This window comes from Solea senegalensis, linkage group LG1 (genome assembly GCF_019176455.1).
Source record: "Solea senegalensis isolate Sse05_10M linkage group LG1, IFAPA_SoseM_1, whole genome shotgun sequence".
NCBI lineage: Eukaryota > Metazoa > Chordata > Actinopteri > Pleuronectiformes > Soleidae > Solea > Solea senegalensis.
Window position 1 is genome coordinate 12,524,552 of NC_058021.1, and position 17,462 is coordinate 12,542,013.

Here is a 17,462-nt window from a genome sequence, read left to right on the forward strand (position 1 = left end):
ACTTGATTTGTAATGTCAATACATCTACCTGAAGAGTTAATGGTCTTAGTCACTAGTTTCAGGTTGTATTCAATTATCTAGATTTTGTAAATGATGTTTCCATTTAAAGGAAAACAGATGACAAGAGCCACATGGCAGCTGGTATTGTCCAATAGGAGGTGATGTCTGTGGAAAACTATGTCCACTTTTCATCTACAGTCTATGCTCACAGACTGCTGGTCTGTTTATTCCAGAAGCACATATTACACATTATAGAAACCAAAAGGATATATTGTGGTTTCCCCTTCCTAAGTGCTACTCATAGAATAAATGTGATGCTAAGGTTTATAACCCTGCGACAAATTGAATTCTGTCCTTCGTTTTATTGGGGACTATTGGACACGGGGATGTTGCAGTGATGGGTTATTTTACAGCTAGTGTACGATGTCTGAATAACACCTCAGCAACACTCCGGGAAAACGCATCAAACCGATCTGTACGTTAAGTCGGGTATTTCTGGAACACCCCAACTGTGCTGTTTGCCAAGGGGTCACGCTGCTTTCTGCTGTGTGTGTGTGTGTGTGTGTGTTGTCATTATGTAGACCAATAGACAGGGCCGTTAGTAAGACACACTGGGCTGTTTCGCACCCCGGTCTATCTCGACAACTTCCCTCATTACTGTAGATAGTGCACTGCTTCACTGTACGAGAAAACAGGCTATCAGTGTGTAAGTGTGTCCTGCACATTCACCCCAGAGCTACACTGTATGTGTTTGTGACAATATACTAATACTCATGAGGGGCAGAACACAGCCATACAAATCGTTGTATCGGCTGCACCAGCTGCATATGAGCTGTTTGGTTGTAAAGCTGCAGGGGAACTTTTAAATCCTGAATATTAAATTTGGATGACACTCTAGCTGGAGGTAGATGTGTTTCCATGTACATTTATATGAAACATGAGACAAACACAGCCATTATACAAAATGATCACTGGGCATATTCATTAAATAAATCGTCATTAAGCAGAATAATAGAAGGTCACATTAACCACACATTTAAAATGATCTAAGTGCATTAACATTGTCCACATGATTCAGATGATTCTGTTTGAGAGTGCACTCTACAGGCAAATGATGCTAACATCATTGAACTCCTTTGTTCGTGGTTGTTCAGGAAATACTTGTTAGCAATTATGTAATTGGCAGTTAGATGCAGATCTGTTCCCTGTCTTGTTAATAACAGTTTTCTATGCCGATGATGGTTCACCAGTGTAACTGATTATAATGCAAGTGGATCAGTGATCTCTTGTACCAGTCACACAGGTGAATGCAAACCTGTAAAAAACCCAACATGGACAAGCATCACTGCACCTTTCATTTGTTGGTTTCCTGGAACATTTATCCCTTTGTTTTGGGGTAATTGTGATTTATTTATTTATTTATATATTTAATTTCAACAGTGTCCATTTTACCTCCTTTTGATCTATCTAAGAGAAATGTTGGACAAGCAGGGAGGAGTTTAATAGTCTTAAATAGTCTTCCTTCTTACTTCTACCTTCAGCTCTGGAAAGACTGATACTTAACTTTGCTAATGAGCACCTTTATTAGTACTTAAACAGGCCTTCACACAGTCCATTTAGTGCCAGCTCTGCTAAATACATCTTAGATTGGTGGTACCTGTTGTGTTAGCAAAAAAATATATGGTTTCTGCTGCTTTTCATCCATTTTGACAATATTTAATTATAGAGTCAACAATTCTTTACATGTTTAGCTAGGCAATGACACATTATTGTTCTTGTCTCCTGTATAGTTGTTGAAACTGGTAGTAAAATGTCCACTGGGGCATTGTATGATGTGAGGAAAATGTTATTTCTAAGAAGCTTGACTTTGTAGTTATGTTCTTTTCAGACTATTACAGCCCCAACACTGTGCTCATTGTAAGACTGACTGATGTAGAGGGGAGCTGATAGGAAAAGCATAGCAAGACAGAGATGAGAGGGAAAGCGTGTGAAAGAGACTCTTTTAGCTTCATCTTTCTCACTTGATTCTTGAACCTGGCGGCACCTGGTGAGTCAGGATTCATTGGCATTCAAACACTCCTCCTGTGCTCGTCGCTACTGTTCTCTGCTCTCCTGAGTTCACAAGCTTTCCACCCCCCTCTCTCTAGAATGGTGTCCCATATGCACATGCATTTGTGCTCGAGTGAGGTTTTATGTTTTCCTGACTTAAGGCAAGAGAGCTGGAGAGTTCTCGCTTATAATGGCGAATTGTGATGATGCGGTGGGGAGTGGGGAAGGGGCACGGGGAACAAAGTTTCCGGAAAAAAGTGAGAGGAATAGAAAATGGACAAAAAGATGATCGAGAACAAAGAGAAGAAAGAGGAAGCGATACAGAGTGTCACAACAATATAGGGAGGAAAAAGGAACAAGGAGATAAGCAATGGAAAAAAGTAGAGAGATGAAGTTGGAAGTGGGTTCCCAGTTACTGGGTCATCTATTGCAATAACAGCAGAAATTGCACCTCCTGCATTGTCAGCTGCACCATTAGATTGTGTCTGATGTTAGTGTGCGTGCGAGTCTGTGTGTGAATGCACATGTCTGCTATTCCTTTTGGTCCAAATCTCCCAAAGCAGAGGCGATGTTGTTGTTAGTGTGCAAGTGTAGCAGACCAAAATTAAAGTCAGAGAAAATTCTGATGTTCAAGTGGTCTCCAGCACTGTATTATGGCTAAACTGCCATAACACGTTTATTATGTCCACGCTCGGTCCAATTTCTCCAGCGTTTGCTATTATAAACAGACTTTCTAAATTATAAATTAGCATAACCACCTGCCAGAGTGAGACACTGGAGGCAACTACTCATGTCTCCTATGGCATCATTTAGCTATGACAATAAAAGCACTGATACAGTTGTTCAATGACTAAGTGTAAGTTTTATGTGTATGTTTATGAAAGGTTTTATGTTGTCACTAATCTGATACAAATTGTGAAGTGCAATGACTGAGCAGGTCATTTCCTTTCCAGCAGTAAATTGCCTTATGAGCCAGGCTCCGCACTCACTAAATCCAGTCCCAGCAAATTGACTAATTACAGCTACCTATGGTCATAAAAATGGGCAAAATGAAATTGAAATTGAAATGAGACGAACAACCTGAGCAAGGAACCACCATTAAGAGATGGACTATTGGAAGCCACTTCTCGGTTTTGTCCCTTAATAATATCTAACACTACATTACCCAGAGGGGACACACTCAGTGTCACCTCTTTGTTTCCCTCTAAATAGGAAAAATAACTGACAAAACTATATTGAAGAAGACCTGCAACTAGCGCTTGAGAATATTAACTCCACAGGATAATGTTTACTGATGTTAAATCAAGTGAGAAATACTGTAGTCTCATCTTCTCATGGACTTTTTTTTGCCCCCTGGTGGTTGTTATATATTATACAGTATAATATATTTTTAATTTAACCCTCATAAATGTTATACTCTGGACCTACTGTATATTTATAATATTAATACAAAACTAGGTCCCCCCAAAGTGTCCCTAGGTCCCCCCCTGAGTGATTGCAGCTTCTGTGCTGGCTGGAAATATACCAGGTGGTCATTTTTGATTGGTAAGAGGAAAAAAAATAAAGAAATCCCCTTCCAAGAACACACCTGTCATGAAGCCCTTATAATGTTTCATTACCTGTGAAGACGAAGGTGCTGACCACTTTGCTCTCTTGACTCCCTCTGACAGCATTGAGACTGATCTCATATTCTGTAGCAGGAAACAGACTGGACAGGGTGTAGTTGGTCACGTCACTGTCAATCACCACGCTGTCCACTCGACCTGCAAAATACACCCGAGATAAATTGTCTAACATCAGAACCTCATATTTCTTCCACGAGAGAATACTGCTCAGTCAAGTAAAGTACATTTTTGCACAACAGAGTAAATATTTAATCAATGCCACATTTCAATTAAAAATTCAATTAAATTCCACAGATAAAATGTTAGAGTTAATTACACAAGACGCGGGTGTGTGGCATGGCAAAGCAAATGGCTTGTTCATTTAAGTGAAACAAGGAAATACTGTGCCGCATATAATGTTAATAAAATAAACACCTTGTTATTATTAATGCAATGAACACAACAAATGTGCAATACCTTTGGCTGACTGGTAAGACAGCTTATAGTATTCAAATGAAGCCAGTGGTTTGATCCAGGAAATAGTCACTGCGTCCTCGCTCACGTCTGACACCATCACCTCTTTTGGTGGGTCTATGGCTAGAAGGGTGGTGAAAGGTAAGGAAAATTATAATGTGTGGACAACCCATCACATAATCAATCAATCAATCAATGAGACTATTCTAATCCCAGAAAGAGAAGAAGAGTGTACCATGTGGTACAAGTTTAGGAATTTACATAAACATCTCAAGGAAATGGTGCCTTTAGAAAGCCCAAATAATTCAGTAATCCTTTTAGGTAACTTTTAATCTCAATTTTACAATTACACATTTACACATGTGCTTCACTTCAGAAAAGTACATTTATTTCGATGCAAATTTCTGTTCGACAAACACAAAATTCAGCTATAAGCATTATGTAGAATAAGCAGGGTTTACACAGTAGTTTGACAGCTGCATTATGTGTATGCTGAGACAATCTGGTTGCCATGGAAAAGGTCAAAGCGATTGCAACATAATCACCAGGTCCTTTACTACAGGCAGAAATAAAGGGACACTTATATTGAACAAGGTGGGGAAAAAAAAAAACAAGTTTGAAACAAGAGAAACCAACCACTCTGGTTCTCACTTTGAAAAGAATGATGGCTGTTATTCACAAAACACAGGTCAATTTATAACTCTGGACTTTAAAAGCATTTGAATTGCAGCTGTAAGTAGCATTTATAATAGTTGTGATTATTCATTCTTACATTATCTTACTCACTTTGTTTTCTATAGCAGAAGGTGGCACCCAAGAAAAATGGGTAAAAACTGTATTTTCGAATGAAATTTCAGGCCAGCTCTGACAGAAATATCTACGACTGTTACCGTGTCCCCTGTAGAAGACCACAATTCAATTTGCTCACTCTAAGCTAATAAATGTACCCCTTGGGCCGAATCCTGTTACGATTCCCTTTACACCCGTCTGTAAGAACCAACTATAACTACGGTTAAAACCTGCAGAAAGGTGACGTGTTTCTAATCTTGCAAACACAGCACATCCTGAAAGCGCTGATCTAATTTACAAGGAAAGCCAGAGAGCAGCCTCTCACCGGCGCTTACATTCAAACATACAAGATCAAAGGGGAGCACAGCAATAAGACACATGCCTGAAATACTGTGCGTCCGTCTCAAAATACCCGGTCCAATTTCAGTTGACAATCTCAAAATCTACTTTTCATTGTGTGTGGGTGAATGTAGGGGACAGACGGACAGACAGACAGACAGACACACACACAGACAGACACACAGATGCCGCAAAACTCTTTTCACTATTCATCTTCAGCCCTCTCGTATTCCATTTTGAAATGTTTTCCGACAAAAGAAACCTTCGACAGGTTTAAATATCGACCCTCTTCTCAGTCACTTGAAATAAATGTTTTCAAGACTACTTTTCAGTCAAAAGCCTGTTAATGGGAAAAAAATGTATAAACACTAATGTGTTGTATAATGCATTAACAAAAGTAGGAGAAAGCATCAAGGATCTTTGGGGTGGAGTTGGAAGAAAACAATTTTTTTATTGAAAGAAACTAAATAAAATGACGGAGGCTCTCAGAGGAGATAAGAGAAGCTGAAGATTAAAAATATGCAATTCAAGTACTGAGGGAAACGTAGCAGTACAAACATGAGGACTGCTCTTACGTTAAATGTTACGGTGACAGTTTCAGTCCTCACACTGCGTCTGTCATTCTGGTCACAACTTTCCTTTTTCTCCTCCTTATTAAAATGCCATTAATGAACGCTGGCACTTTTTAGTGTATAATAAAATGTTTTCTCAAAGTTTGCATAATGTGTCAAGAAAACAAAACAAGTCTTTTTTGGAAATGTGTCCCAAAATCTGACAAAGATTTAAACAAAAATAAAAAGCTTTGGGGGAGACCTGTAATTACAAAATGAATTGTGCTGAGGCTGAAGCAAATTTAATTCACTCAACATTTACATTTCTTACACAAATATCCCCTCTCCCCCCCCACCCTTTCTCACACATGCTAATTCACAGCTTTCCTCAAATGTTTCTCCTGTTTCTTCGCTGAGCTGTGTACACCACTCTAACTATTCTTAGCTATACTCGGCTGTAGATGTAGCATTTAGCCAAACAATAAACATTGTGCCCCTAAAACGTGATCACATGATAACTTCATGTAAACAATGACATGCATGGGGAGCAGTAGTAGTCTGAGGCAAGAATGTTAGTGTTCTGCAGAAATATTAGACATCAACTTTCCATGAAATCAAGTATCTCACCTGTAGTGAGTGATGCTGTAATAGGCTCAGAGGTAACGTCCCCCTGAATTGTGATTAGACTGACGGTGTAATGAGTGGAAGGCAGCAGCCCTTGGACTAGTGACCTTGTTTTGCCGCCGTCCAGAGTCACCTTAGAGGTGTCTGTCCCATCGGCAGAGCTGTAGCTCAGGATGAAGAAGTGAGCAGGCGGCGCTGGGGCGCTCCACGCCACCGACACCGAGTCCGACGTCACCTCTGACAAGTAGAGGTGAGTTACGGGTCTGATTCCTGGAGGAAGGAAGTGTCCAAAGATCATGGGAGAGTTTTCTGCCGTCTGCTGTCATTATGGAGATGATGAAGAAGCAATGAAGTGATGGATGGAAGGAGTCTTTGATCGGGTTTAAATACATTTGAGAGGGTTAGCCACAGGTGCTGTCTTGAGGGAACATGTGAGGAACAGAAGAGACCACAGATGTGGAGGAAATAAAAGGAAGAAACAACAGCGAGTCCGCCATTAGGAAGATGTGAATGGACTGTTCGCAGTGAGAAACGATGATGACAGCAGAAGCTATTGTCAAAACAGGTGACCTGAGCAGGAGATGTTATGAACGAGTGCAGCAGCTGACGCGGCATCCGATCGAAGAGAAATTCAGTGTTAAATAGCCATGTGTTGATATTAAACAGCAGGAAGACACAGCAACATTGGCTTCTTATCCAAAGTAATATCGTTCAGCAGAGTATTGATACAAGATATACTGATTTAACACACGCTTCACAGCAGCAGTTAGACTGTCAAACACTGCACATGGATTATTATGGAAGGAAAGAAAAGGGAAGATTCATTGTTGGTCTAGTTGGTCCAGTATGACGTCCATGGTGGTTTAGTTGTCGATGACATGTTTAGGTTTTCTTGCACGTTAGATTATGATGTTTTAGTGAAGTTAACTATCAATGTGAGGTTTGTTTCTTTCTGATTTAATGATTATGATTATTCCAAGTATCTGTTGATAATCCTGGAGCGCTTCTGTATTGGACTAAATGCCAGTATATATCAGTATATATACCTGTTCCAGAAATGCAATTCTAAATCATGTCATCATGTTGATGTTTTGGATGTGACAAAACATTTATACTGCACAATATAGCTTATATTTATATAAGTGTTCACTTTACATGATTTATTTAATGTTTACATAAACATTAAATTATTTTATATTACATAAGGATTGTAAAAGAATAGAGAATATGAAGAACATAAAATTGCTCTTTGACTAATATGACAACTGTGATAAATATACAATGCAGATAATGAGTCAGAGCAAGTGATTTTAGATTTTACAGTGACACAAACTGAAGGTCAGGTAGTGTTGCTGTAAAGGCCATCTGTGATTCATAGATTTATAGATTTATAGTTCAACATTTGAATTATTCAACGTGTTTTTTTTAACTCACGGTGAAGACAGATGGTGCCAATATGGTCAAGTGTAGAGTGGATAAGACGCTGACAAGTATTTAATTATCTTTCCTGTGATTCTCCTGATCTGTCAGTTTATCATCCTGTCATCTTTCCAGATGGTTAGAGTGATCCGAGTGAAGGAAACCGCAGAAACGACGAGGAACGCGATGGTGACAACTGCCACGTGATCACAGTGAAAGGAAGAGTGGATGACGGTGATGAAAGTGAGGAAAATAATGACAAATCCGGCAGTAGGCAAATGGATGCCCATCATTCTGACAACATTGTTTGTGTGACTGAATAGCACATCAACCTTTCAGCAAAAAAAAAAAAATAAGCCGAGCAGGCTGACAACTGATCTGACACCGAGTTGGATCGACACAACAATTGTCAGAGAAAGAGGTAACATCTCGCGGGGCCAAACGGAGTGTTTCCCTGAAATAGTGTCAGGAGGAGCCAAAACACAACAATTACATTTAGGTGCAATACAGAGGTGCAATTAGGGAACACTTGAAACAAGCTCATTAGCGAACTTGACTAATTCACCATTACTAATTGCTCCTTCAAAGTCGTTAAAGTCCTCCATTTTTCTTTCAGTGCTACTGGCCTTACCTGCTGCTGCTGCTGCTGCATTGGAGGTTAATATATTCACCATCCAACTTCATTCAAACACCACTGTGTTCAAACAGTTCTCTGGGGTTAGGCAGTAATGAGACGATGTTTCGTGTCTAACTGAAAAACTCATAAGTGAATTCTATTGTGAGTGAATTTGACAATATATTGGGGGAAAACTGGGAGTACAGCATTAATACTCTTTCAAAAAGAATGTAGAGAAATAAATGGGTGGTGGTATGAAGAGAAGATTTCTAGATGCGCCCCATAAAAGTGCAAGAAGTTTCAGACAACTTCCCAAGTCCGAGTATACATGTGTGGAGGATTATATCAATTTATTGCAGTGTACGTGTGACTCCACCTCCGTAAGCTAGTGCATATTGAATCAGTAATCGGACTATGAATCACATTATCCAGGTATGTTAGTCCAACTAAGACTAGCCATTGTTTTTGGATTATGAAGAGTGTTGCTTCTACCTGTGAAGGCATCTATGGTGGCAGCAGTGCTCTGCTGTCTTCCTCTTCTTGCCGCTACAGTGATGGTGTACTCCGTCCCAGGCTCAAGGTCCACGAGGGTGGTGGTGGTTACATCTTTAGGCACCGTCAGCTACGACAAGACGAAGCAATCAAACATATATTTGACTTCTTCACAGCACAAGGTCAAAGCTTTGTTGACAACTGCAACTGAGAGATCATATAGTATGTGGCTGTATGTGCTCTTAGCTGATGGATGTCCAGTTGTATACCTCAGTAGTGACACCAGAGGAGGATGTGTAGGTGACCTTGTAGTGGTCGATGGGGCCCTGGACAATACCCCACACCAGAGTGATGGTGTTGTCTGTCGAGCCTGTCACAGTTAAATCCATGGGCACATCCAGAACTGAAAGAGAAGCAAGGGTGCTATGATCACCAGCCCCAGCATTAAGGCAGCATTAAAACCGGCCCTGCATTAGCATATTACTGTTACACAGGACAGTGCACTTGAGTGGGTTCGCACCAAAAGGGCAAGTGACTAGACAATTTAACATATTTCAGAGGCAATGCTCCTCCACCATGACAAATGTCTTCTGACTAAGGGGCAAGTGCCTTTTCTTTCATTTACCTTTATGGCTCTCATTTCCCATGAGCACCGTTTCACATAAGGTGTAAAAGATTATTTATTTTTCATCTGGTGACCGTAAACTATTTTTTAAACATATTTGAAATTTTGCAGTTCAAAAGATGCCCTTTTTTATTATTTATACTTATTTCATCTGCACCAAGCTTAATTTTCTTTCTGCAATTCATAGACAATGTGAATTTTCAGTTTCTGTTTATATTATATATTCATTTTTCTGTCATCCTCTTGTTTCATATAGTTGCATTATGCTCAAATATAAAGGCAACTTTAAAGTACAAGACGTTAAAGCAGATGCAAAAAAAAGGCAGAACCAAATTTTTCTAATACACCTTTCATTCTGCAGAACATCAAATGTATTCTCTTTTTTTTAAGTCCAGACAAAGTAGCTTCTCTTATCCTGCTAGATTGTGTTATTTTGAACATAAACATTACTTAAGTTGGGTGATAATTACATCCATAAATCATTCACAGCATTTGTCCATTTTATGCAACTTAGATTGGTGTGGCTTGACATCTAAGGGATAAGGATTATTGATGGAACTCTATATTAAACTAATGATCCCACATTATGTATTCCAGCCTTTTCATTTTGTTTGCCCAGTAAATCATCAATGTGTATTTCTGATGTAATCTTTAGTAGCATTCTCTGCCAGAACTGTCAGCTCTTTGTACAAAAAAAAAAAAAAAAATAGAGTTGGATGGAAAAGAAAAACAGACAGAACTGAAGCCATTGTTCATGGAAACAATTCTTTCAACTTTCAACCGCTCACACTGGAGCTCGTCTGTGTGCTCCGCAGACAGATGCCCTCTATCTTTTGAGGCTGTTTGGAAAAGATATGGTAGATGTTGGAGAACATTTTCAAAGTTCAAAGAAAGTGCACAAAATACTTGTGAGGCAAATGACATAATTTTGTAAAGTGCAAAATACCTTCATGCCATTAACTGGTGAAGGTCTGTGCTCTGCAGGGATAATAGAATAGTACAGCGAAGCACATCCTTTATCTAACATTTTAAACAGAGGGTTAAATGGGGTCTTTTTTCATTCAGCCAAACAACTCATGTCAAAACACAATGAAAGTTCTGATTGCTGATCAAGTACTGAAGTAAAGTGGGGCCATATGTGAAATGCTATGCATTATTACAGCAGGAACAGGAACTTTGACGCAAGCCGGCAACATAAAACCGTCACACGCGCCCTAAAATCAGCAAAAGTCATGCCAAACGTTGAGCTTAATTTCACAAAAATGGCTTTTAATGGTTGAAACAGGAGCACTGACCCACAGCACAAGCTGTGAATTACAAGTACAGTGACAAATGGGCCAGCTAGCTGGCTGCGATGCCACAATTTCAAGTGCAATGCTGCTGTGTTTCACTTAGTATGTCTTACAAGCATGAATGGATCACTGGGTTTATGGACTGTGATATATACAGTACAGCAATTCACTCACTGGTCCTGGCGTTCATTGTTGCTGGTGTACTCTGCTTGCTTCCTTTCATGGCTGAGATGCCGATGCCATACTCTGTGCCTGGCAGCAGGTCTGAGACACAAAGAGAGAACCAGCAACCGATTCAACACACAATATATGTATATATACACCAAAGAACCTGGAGAAAACCCACACACACACGGGGAGAACATGCAAACTCCACACAGAAAGGCTTGTGTCGGATCGGATCGGGTGCTACACGTCGGATGGGGTACTTATTTTTGCTGCAAGGCAACAGTGCTCGCCACGACCCCGCCGCGTGGCCTGATCACTTAAAAATCAATTCAAATAAATCCAGAATGAGTTTCTCATCAGCAACAGAAATATTGATGCAGACAAGAGCAATGAGGAATGACCAGGGATGACAAGGATTACCAGAGGAAAAAGGGGGAGAGACGGAGGAGGAATAGGAGTAGAGAGAACATTAATTGTGAACGGCTGAACAGAATGACACAAGGACCTTTAGGTTTTATTCTTATGGTGGCTGTGCCCTTTCCAGCACTGTGGCCTTTCAGCCAAAACATCCCAGATGACCCCTTCTTTCTGACAATATACCCACAGGACAACAAGAATTTCCACAGATACAATCAGTGGACTGTCACCAAAGTGTTAACACACCCACACACACACACACACACACAGACCGCATACCTTTCACATCTGCTTCAGTACATATAATTTGCCACCTTCCCACTCACCTGTGAGTGTGGTCTTAGTGGTGGCTCCCTCATTTCGTGGTACGATGACTTTGTCATACTGATCTCCAGCCAAAGTGCTGTACACCACCTGGTAACCCTCCACCTTCATGGAAACGATGACAAAACTTGTTACATTAAAAGGTTAAAAAAAAAAAAAGAAGCCTGCATTGCTGATGGCTGATAGAATGAATGGTTTATTCTGCACCAGCTCGAGATGTGATTTGACTCTCTGTCAACACTGCAAAATCATGAGGCTGAATAAATTTGCAGTGTTAAAAGGCATCAAGACAGCTTCATAAGTATGGGTGTGAGGTTACTGAGCCCTAGAAATATCACTGTAACTACTCACAGCAACAAAATTATTTACTATATTAAATTCGGAGCAAATCATTCGGTGTTCACTTGCGTGAGAGAAATCCAGAGTGCTCAGGAAAACTGAATCCAGACAAACTGGGTAAATCGGGTGAATCTCCATGAGGTCTGGTGTGGGAGAGTGTCCACTCTTCAAAAAACCTGGACTATCCCTTAAACATGTGTGAGCCATCTCATCCACTATTTTATGTCTGAGTTATTTTGTTTTATTTCTTGAATGTATAATTTACACGTTTTCCTGAATAGAATCTTTATGGATTTTTTAGTTTTGCTTGTACAGTTCCCTACACTTTTAGATGGTGGGGTGTTTCAGCTCCAGTGCCATCCTGTACAGTGAATATTTTTGTGTGTGTGGGAAGGGTCGAGAAAGTGAGCATATGATCACGCTTGAATATAATGTATTTAATTGACTTTTGCTTTGTTTTATTCTCACTACACCAGAGTACACTTAGCGCATCAAAAATTACAAAAGCAACATCCAAATGACAAAATACATATTCAGCTCATTACCTCCGCTTCACTGTTATCCCACTCCAGCTCGAGGGTGGTAGAGCTCTTGGACACAAGCCGTAAGTTCTTGGGGGCATCAATTTCTGAGAAGAATGATAAAGCTGACAATGTTGGGGACACTGAGACCAATTCGCAGGGATTGTGAACAAGCAAACATCAGCAGTTTATCTGTCTCACAGACACTGCTGCTGTCAAACACTCCTCCCTAGACTTACTCTGTGTGTAGGATGACACATAGTTTCAACTTATTTGATTAATTTTTAATTTAAATAAAACTTTTTTTTTATTCTAAGCATATTTAACTGAAAAATACATATATTTATTACGTTTTCACAAATAACGTGTTTTCTTTTATAAAGGCAAAAAAATATACACATATACTGCATGAATCACCTTGAACAGATGTTCATTACCATATCACATATACTGTAGATCAACAGTGTAGTAAACATTAGGCCATATGTCATTTCACACAACACTACCACCACATCTGCTTGCTGTCAGACCTCACCGGTAGTGAATTCAGTGGAAATGGATCCGCTCTCATTTCCTTTCCTTAAACCTCTGACAGAGACCTCGTAACGGGAGCCTGGACGCAGAACCTGTGGCGCATAAGATAAATTAACAAATATCCCACAGTCCAAAAACATGCAATATGGGGATTCGGTAAATTGGACACTCTACTGTAACCATAGGTGTGATTGTGAGAATGGGAGGTTGTTTGTCTATGGATGTGGCCCTGTGATGGACAGGTGATCTGTCCAGGGTGTGATCCCGCCTATCGCCCTTTGTCAGCTGAGATTAGCACAGCGCCCCCCGCGGCAACCCTCATGTGGAGGGTAAAGCAGTAGTAGATGGAAGGATGGATGGATCATTTTGTCAATTCTTTCTCTGTTAATATAGTCATCATGTCAAATTACCACTTCTTATAATAAGTTGAAGAGTGGGTGTTGTGGGCTCAATGAAAAGTCATGTACATGGGTGTGGAAATTAGTCACTGTGTATTTTTGTTTGCAGATATGTCCTTTGATTGTGTCACTTCCTGTATGTTTCGTCAATATGTTGCAGCGTTTGTTTATTTATAGTATTGGACTAGTGTTGGAACATGTGATGATTGCTTTTCCATCTCTGCAGATATGCAGCTGGGAAATGTTGAGACTACACACACACACACAGAAACATCATTTAAACACCTATAAAACACAACAATACTTGTGAGGCCCATACGGCTATCCCAGAGCAAACACTAAACGTAAAGATTAACAGTTTAAGTTGTGAGTAATGGACGTGTCAGTCCCCATAATGCATCTGTGTGATCCCATCTGTGACCACAGGTCAATATGAAATCAACATACATTCACACACACAGGCACACACGCTCACCTGCAGTGTGTATTGGCTGAGTGTGGGCTGGAGGCGGAAGGTGGTCCGTGGCCCCTCACCTCCCACAAGGCCATAACGCAACACGACCTGATCGATCTTTGCTTTAGGCGGGCTCCACTCCACAAATGCCACGGTGTCTGACACATCCCGCACGATCAGCTGAGTGGGGCCATCAATCACTGTGACAGAAATAAGTATTGAGTGTCCTTTTGTTATTGTTGTGAAAAAAGCAGAGTCACTGAGGTGTAATCGTTTCGTCAATCTTGACATCTACTTCAGCAAAAACCTTTGAATAGGACCAGGTAGTGTTTGACATTTATATTGCACTGCTTTTTTTAATTTATTTTTTTTAACCTCAGTTAAGTCTGCAATTCACTGCAAGATAGACACAGATACACTAGATATAAACAAGATATATAATTACACACTCAATAAGGATAGACCTACTCAGTTGACTGTTTTGGCAAACCCATTTTTCAGGTTTGTAACCCCTAAAACAAAATGCAGTCTTCTTATGACCTCCTTTACAGGTTTAAGATATGAACATATTGTATATATATTTATAATCTTGTCAACATAGATTTACATTGTGATTCACAGGAGGGATAACAACACTGGGGATTTGGCACAATGTTTGGCTCAAACATCACAAATGATCAAAAAAGGCCAATTAATCAACTAACTCACGAATGAAAATGTTACACCTAAATGATATTTGACCAAATAAACCACAGTCTTGCTCAAAGGCTGATTAAATGAAAAGTAATCAAACCGTAGGTTTTTATTCCAGCTTCTCATTTGGACCAATTTCAGTCAACATTTACAGGGGAGATGAAAATGAAATGATGGAAGTTAATACTGGAGCTTTTGCAGCAGTGCAGTAGCTATGGATTTGTTATCAGAAAACGCTTTTCTTTGACAGCCAGGCATTTGAAACTTATCAGACCTGACACATGCTGAGGCAATGAGCTTTATCTATGCAAAGTCTAAACCACGAGCCATGATTAAAGCTCCTCCAGGCTGCAATTGCTGGAAAACAACACTTGCTGTGTGTGAAGAGCTGCAAAAACAACGGGTGTGATGAGGAAAAAAAAAAAGTTGACAGAAGGTAATCATTAAACATTATCTCTACACATCCTCATTGTTAAAGCATTGGCGCCATTATACGGAAAAAGAAGTGTGAGAGAATGTGACAATTAGCACCTTGTTTCATTAACCTGTTAATTACCTTTTCCCACAAAAGCTGTTGCTTTAGCAGATAACAGGAAAAATGCAGGTGCTTTTGATTTTTCACATGAACACTTCTTGACAAATCCCACTGCTGTTAAATGGTGCTCAACGCTTCAACATAAATGGTATTTATTCATAGTGAATGATTGTTAATAGGAAGAATTGTCCAATTAAATCTGAAAAAGGTGACTTAATGTTCAACATTAGTGTTTTAAACCCCAGGGGAACTCAAGGAAAAACACCATATTTCACATAAAAGATCACTGTTCCCTTTTCAAGTCTTCGTTTGAAGCTACTACAAGTCAACCCTGATTCTTGATATATTAGAAACTGGCCCCATGGGCGTCGTCCTAGAAAACATCGAGAACCAGTCCCCATATTAGCCATCCACTCCCTTTGGTTTTATCTGTGTCTCTTCATCATGCTCTCTCTCTGTCTCCAGGGAAGAATAAATTGTTGTACTAAATAATTTAGTAACTTCAAATTTGTCTTTTTCTCTGTCTTTATCCGATATGGTGACCTGCAGTGGGCTACCATGAAAAACGAATGAGAGGGCACAATGAATTATTAATCAATACTTAATTACAGGCTATGAAATGAACAAAGACTTGACAGGAAATTGATGATGTTTTGACTGTTTTGGATTGTTATGGACGACGTTTGAATTGGTTCCATTACAGCTGTCTGACTCATCTCACTCCTGTCCACTGAGTGAAGAGTCATACAGTCTTACATCAAGGCAGAAAATGATAAAACAGTGGTGACAATCAGTGGTGAACCATGTATGTGCGTCACAGACACTTATTTGTTAATTTCACTTATTGTTCCAATAATCCGATTGTAGCTTTGCAAAGCACAGCACTCACTGCAGATTTGTTGCATACTGAACAAAAATGGGCCTGTGTCACACACACTTTTCATGCTGCCATAATGTGTAATGTTTGACGAGTTGCTTGGTAATGAAGATGCTTAAATATGGCGTGAGAACAGAGAGTGAGAGGCAATGTGACAAAAAGCCAAGAAGCCTTGTGCACGGCGACGCTTACTAAACTCTGAAATGTGCTCTCACTCCTCCACCTCGTTATTTTTGTTTACCATTAGTGTCTCTGTCTAACACAAACACAGCAAGCTGTGGCACCTCAGGTCAGCAGGTCGAGGTGTAAAGCATCGGAAGTAGACTGACGTTAGCGGCCAGCAGGTCCAGGACAGGTGCGGTGAACTAGTGGGGGACAGCTAAAGGTGCAGCCTGTGGCCAATGGGAAAGGAATTGAGCTTGTAACTGAAGGGTTGTCGGTTCACATCACGGGACGGTTCGTGGGCTGGGGGTGCCCGTGAGCAAGTTCTGCCCACTGCTTCTTCGCCTGGCTTTTGTGTGTTCACTACTGATGTGTAAAAACGAGGCATGTGTGTGCAAAAATAACTAATTCAAATTAAAGCTAAGTCGAGCGTCACAAAGCCTGGCAGCCAACATCCCACTAATATTAAATATGTGCATCCATGTCCACTGAGAAGACCCGAGCCCAGTATTTCAAAATTCATTGGGTTAGGGTAAGCTTTTGCTTCAAACTGTGGCTGTAGAAACAGGAACTCAAAGATCCTGGCTCTTACACACTCGATCTTTAACATTAACAGCTTTGAGGTATTGGTTGAGACTGACCGGATTAGTTGTTTCCTTTGAGACCAAACATTTTGGGATAAGACTGATAACATAATGATTTACATACATGTTGTGACAGTAGCGGTCACTGGCTGACTTCGACCCTGGTCTCGGAGTGCCACCAAGTTAACGGTATACTCTTCTCCTGGTCTTAGACCAGTCTGCACATAGGACGTGATGGTGCTGGGCAGCTGTGCAGTCATCCCTCCATCATTGTCCTGGTGGGGAAATAAAGAAAACAGGCTGTGGTAATAAGATGAAAATGTCACTGTAACATTGCATATTTTGTGTCAGCTACGGTGTCGTTTAAACTTCTCCCATTGAGATAAAAAAAAAAAAAACAGTCAGACATACTTTGTCAATGATGTCATGCAGTAAAGTTCTTTTTTCCTTTTTTTTAACTTACTGTATTTGTAAACGTCTGGATGGTTTACCACATGAAGTTTCAAAACTGTGTTAGCAGGCAAAAAATGAGTTTTTCTGTGCCTGTTTTGCAGAGGCACCACTCTGTACACTACTAAAAGC

General features: G+C 40.1%; 1 protein-coding gene across 4 annotated transcripts in view; it reads right to left on the reverse strand.

Moving 5' to 3' along the window:
* The window catches only part of tnr (tenascin R (restrictin, janusin)), a 152,102-nt gene that overhangs the window by 35,765 nt on the left and 98,875 nt on the right, over positions 1-17,462 (reverse strand). For 2 of the 4 annotated variants that reach the window (XM_044027747.1, XM_044027758.1), the window contains exons 12-22: positions 17,005-17,155; positions 14,051-14,229; positions 13,179-13,269; positions 12,668-12,768; positions 11,786-11,888; positions 11,049-11,138; positions 9,227-9,360; positions 8,958-9,087; positions 6,434-6,700; positions 4,131-4,250; positions 3,669-3,812 (exon numbers count right to left, since the gene is read on the reverse strand). In XM_044027747.1, the coding sequence (XP_043883682.1) occupies positions 3,669-3,812; positions 4,131-4,250; positions 6,434-6,700; positions 8,958-9,087; positions 9,227-9,360; positions 11,049-11,138; positions 11,786-11,888; positions 12,668-12,768; positions 13,179-13,269; positions 14,051-14,229; positions 17,005-17,155 (1,510 nt within the window). The remainder of the gene's footprint in view (positions 1-3,668; positions 3,813-4,130; positions 4,251-6,433; positions 6,701-8,957; positions 9,088-9,226; positions 9,361-11,048; positions 11,139-11,785; positions 11,889-12,667; positions 12,769-13,178; positions 13,270-14,050; positions 14,230-17,004; positions 17,156-17,462) is intronic. The other 2 variants (XM_044027767.1, XM_044027777.1) reach the window with 2 other exon arrangements.